The 4,403-nt window shown below is 43.2% G+C and overlaps 1 protein-coding gene across 1 annotated transcript; it reads right to left on the reverse strand.

Annotated features, from left to right (window-relative positions):
* Positions 1 to 1,014: 1,014 nt before the first annotated feature.
* LOC149152387 (uncharacterized) lies at positions 1,015 to 2,942 on the reverse strand. The gene is made up of 2 exons (XM_089443458.1): positions 2,126 to 2,942; positions 1,015 to 1,565 (listed from the first exon to the last, which is right to left on the reverse strand). The coding sequence occupies exons 1-2, from the start codon at positions 2,940 to 2,942 to the stop codon at positions 1,015 to 1,017; spliced, it is 1,368 nt and encodes a 455-aa protein (XP_089299584.1).
* Positions 2,943 to 4,403: the final 1,461 nt, after the last annotated feature.

A 4,403-nucleotide genomic window follows, 5' to 3' on the forward strand; every position in this document is an offset into this window, starting at 1 on the left:
GATTAGAAGAGGCGAGCCTACATGATTTCTAAAAATTCCGCCAAAGCCTGCTGTTCCAGGATTTCCCTTTGAGGCTCCATCAAAGTTAAGCTTTAAGGTGTGCTTTAGAGGGTCCGTCCAGGAGACCTTGTTTATGTTGGTGCTTTTAGGGAGGGGATTTTTGTGAAATTCCTGAGGGAGTTGCATATTCCAGTTCTCCCAGATGGCTTTCTCACTATCTTGAGTCAGTAGGTCCTCCTTAGTCCATGAGCGGAGCATCAGCGTCTCTTTGAGATTCACACAGAGCGTGCTCCAGATACTTTCTAACGGGGAACATTGATCTTTGAATATGCGCTTGTTCCTTTCTTTCCATATGCTCCATAAGAGGAGCCCGGGGATTATTTTCCATAAATGGTTGAGAATTTCACTTTTATATGGATTCTTTTGTGAATGACGCAAAGAGTTTGTGATATCGTCCACAAGTCTACATCTTCTTTGACATCTGAAGCTTGCCTTCTCCCACAACTGATTGGCTAAGGGGCAAGAGTCCAAGAGGTGTTAGAGTGTTTCCTCTTGGGATTTTTAATTAACACAGATAGAGGGGCCATGATAGTTTCTTCATCTAAGTTTATCCCAGGTGAGGATTCTCTGATGTCCGACCAGCCAAAGGAAGAAGGAGACTTTAGGCCAAGAACCTAACCCCCAGATTTTGCTCCAAATTGGGTCAGGGGGCGTAGAGTCAGTGCACATAATTTTGTAGGCCTCAGAAGTGGTAAATGCGCCTTTAGGCTGGTAACCCCATCGAAGAATGTCCCTGCCTTCAGAGTATCTAATGCTCCTTTTGCGTAGCTCCCTTTCCAGATCCTCAATGAATAGGTGTTCCTCATTTCTGATGAGCTGGTCACCTTGTTTCCATTTCCTGAAGCCTTGCTCTGTCTCCTGAGTCCAATACTGCCAAATATTTTCCTGTTGCTATTCCTCTCCAATGTAGTTTGGAAGCGGATTTAGAATGCGGCTAAGCTGTGGCAATTGGTTCTAGGCATCCGTCCAGAATCGTGTTGTTCTTCCATTTCTTACTTCCCAAAAACTGTGCTGCTGAATCAACTGGAAGTGTTGTTTGGCCGCATTCCATATTAGCGAGCCTTTGACATTGGGAGTAAACCTGATGAGCTCCTCCTGAGGTCTGTGATTGGTGTATTTGGCAGTCCAAATGGCTGCCCAGGGTTTTTCTGGGGTAGAGAGCCACTGCCACCAAATTTTGGCGCTCATGATAGCATTGCTGTGAATGGGATCCCTCAGGCCAATGCCCCCTTTTTCCTTGGGCGTGCAGACAGTGGTCCATTTTACCAGGGCCCATTTGCGGTTTGTAGCTGAATTTCCCCAGAGGAAGCCACGCTGTAGATCCCGAATTCTTTTTAAAACCCATTTAGGCACTGCTAGGATTGAGAATAAGTAAAGCGGCATTGCCTGTAGTACTGCTTTTATGAGCACTACACGACTGGAAATGTTCAGTGTTCCGTGCATCCAAAGGTTGAGGCGGGATTCAAGCTTCTCGATGAGAATGCGCCAGGAGGAGTGCTTGATGGCTGAAGCAATAAGGGGGGCTCCAAGGTATTTGGAAGGAAGAGTGGCAATGGGGAACCCCAATATTCAGGCTGCAACATTCTTAACAATAGGTGGGGTGTGAAAGAAAAAGATCTGCGACTTGGTATTATTGATGCTGGTTCCTGAGGCCTCGGAGAAGTCATTGAGTAGGGCTTTGAAGCGGGAAGCTTCCTGGACTGATGGGTAGCCAAAGAGCATGTTGTCATCAAAAAACTGCTGATGAGTTATAGCTGGGGATTGGTGAATGGAGAGACCTTTAAGTTGTTGGGAGAGGAGGGCTTGTTTGATGTGACGTCCCAGGCCTTCGCCATTAATACAAAGAGGAAGGGGGAAAGAGGGTCACCCTGCCTGATTCCTCGAGAGGGACTGAAGGGTCGAGATGGGATCCCGTTCACAAGAATGGAAAAGAAGGATGAGGAGATAAGACTCATGATCCAATGAATCCACATAGGAGAGAATCCAAAGGCAATTAACATTTTCTGAATGTAAGTCCAACTGAGCTTATCAAAGGCCTTAGAAAGATCAAGCTTTAGAATCATACCTGCCTGATTGGAATGCTTGAGGGAGTGTATAATCTCATGCGAGAGGATAATGTCGTCCATGATCTGTCTCCCTTCCACATAACCAGATTGTTCCGGTGAGATGAGCAATGGCAAGAGGGGCTTTAACCTGTTGGCGATAACTTTAGAGATTAGTTTGTATATGACGTTGCAGAGAGCAATCAGTCGGAATTTGTCCGGGGTGATGGATTCCTCCTCTTTTGGTATAAGTGCAATGAAAGTTAAGTTGAGTGAAGGTAGCAGCCAATGAAGAGCTCTTGATTCCTCCACCACTTGCCAAACCTCAATTTTTATTAGCTCCAAGAAGGTGTGAAAGAAAGTTGTGGCGAAGCCATCCGGGCCAGGGGCTTTGCCCTCCTTGAGTTGGGACATGGCTGTATCCACCTCCTGAGTCAGGATAGGGCGAAGGAGAAGTTTGTTGTGTTCCTCAGTGATAAGTTTTGGCACATTTTGGGTAATTCTTTCTATTGCAGGTCGCCTATCTGCATTGGGCTCTTGATGAACTTGCTTGAAGTGATTTAGGAATTCCTCCTCGATTTCTTCATGATGTTCTACCCTTGCCCCACCTTGCTTCTGAATGAAGGGGATATTGTTGTGCATTCTTCGTTGAATAGTGGTTCGGTGAAAGAATTTAGTGTTCCGTTCACCCTCTTTCAGCCATCTGATCCTGGACTTCTGCTTCCATAAAATCTCCTCCTGCTTTCTCCTCTCCTCCAGCTGATTGTGGATGCGCTGCTCCTGCTCCAGGGTCCCCTCCGTGTGACCCCCTGTGATTACTTGTTGCTGGAGATCTACCATTTCCTTATTTAAGTCTTGTTGCGCCTTAAAGATGTTTCCAAAGGTCTCATTATTCCAGCGCTTTAAATGGGATTTTAAATATTTAAGTTTCTGTTAGAACTGAAACATTTTTTAGCCTTCTGGCGGAATGAAGGTTTTCCAAGTGGTTCTGATGAAGTCTTTGAATGCAGGGTGGGTGAGCTAGAACTCTTCAAAGCGGAAGGGCCTCCTGGTGGTGTTGCCCAGTCTTTGCCACTGGAGGGAGATTGGCCAATGATCTGAGCCTGAATGGGGGAGAATTGCAGCAGCTATGTCTCCTCCTAAGTGAACCGAGTTATCTGATATGAGAAATATGTCAAGTTTAGAAGCGATTTGGTGCTTCCCTGCTCTTCGATTACTCCATGTGTACGTACCATTACAAAATTGTAGGTCGATTAGAGAAGTGTTTTGGATGAAGTCTTTAAAGTGGGTATTTTCCTGTTCCAACCTGTTTCTTCCCCCAAGCTTTTCCTCCAGCTTGGTGATCATGTTAAAATCCCCTCCAATGATCCAAAGAGGATGCAATCTGTTGTTATTCAGAGCTTCTATTGTATTGAGAAGAGCTATTTTGTTTCCTGCTTCCTACAGGAAATAAACATTGGAGAGGTTTCCATGTATATTGGTGCCTAATATGTGGAAGGTGGCCTGAATGAGGTGGTGAGAAGCATGGAAGTCGGAGAGGGTTAGCGCTTGTGTGTTCCATGCAATGGCAAGCCCTCCTGATGCTCCTAAGGCATCCACTGCCACCGATTGACAACCTGGCCATGCTTTAGAAAGGATGATTCCTAGTGTAGTGCTATTACACTTGGTTTCTTGAAGAAAGCATAGTTGCGGCTTTTCCATATTTATCATATTTTTTAACATTCTTAGTTTACCTGGGCTATTGAGCCCCCTTAAGTCCCATGAAGTGAGCTTCATGATTCAATATTGATAGAGGGTTTGTAGTACTTTGTCAATTTTGCATACCTGCCTGAGTCCACCAGGATTTTCCCTACTGCTATTGTTCGCTGGAGATCCGTTCTTCTTCCCCTCTTTTTGGAGTCTTTTGGAGGGAGGTCGCCATCCCAATGGCTTCTCGGCTGGATGTCTAGCTGTTTTTAAAGCATTGTAAACTATTTTTAAAGCATTTCAAAATCATTTAAAATTGTTCTTAAAGCAATTTAAATTACTTTTGAATTATTTTAAATAGTTTTTAAAGCATCGTAAACTATTTTTAAAGCATTTTATGTTTTTTGGAAATAATTTAAAAACACTTTAAAACTTTTTAAATTGTTGTTAAAGCATTTTGAAAGAATTTAAAATTGTTTTTAAAACATTTTAAAGTGTTTTTAAATTATTTTGAACTATTTAAAATTGTTTTTAAAATGTTCTAAATTGTTTCAAAAACATTTTAAATTGCTTTTGAAGCATTTTAAATTGTTTTTAAAGCGTTTAAAATTGTTT

The sequence above is a fragment of the Pinus tabuliformis genome, chromosome 9 (assembly GCF_031772625.1).
Source record: "Pinus tabuliformis cultivar Carrire ecotype Pingquan chromosome 9, CPIR1, whole genome shotgun sequence".
NCBI lineage: Eukaryota > Viridiplantae > Streptophyta > Pinopsida > Pinales > Pinaceae > Pinus > Pinus tabuliformis.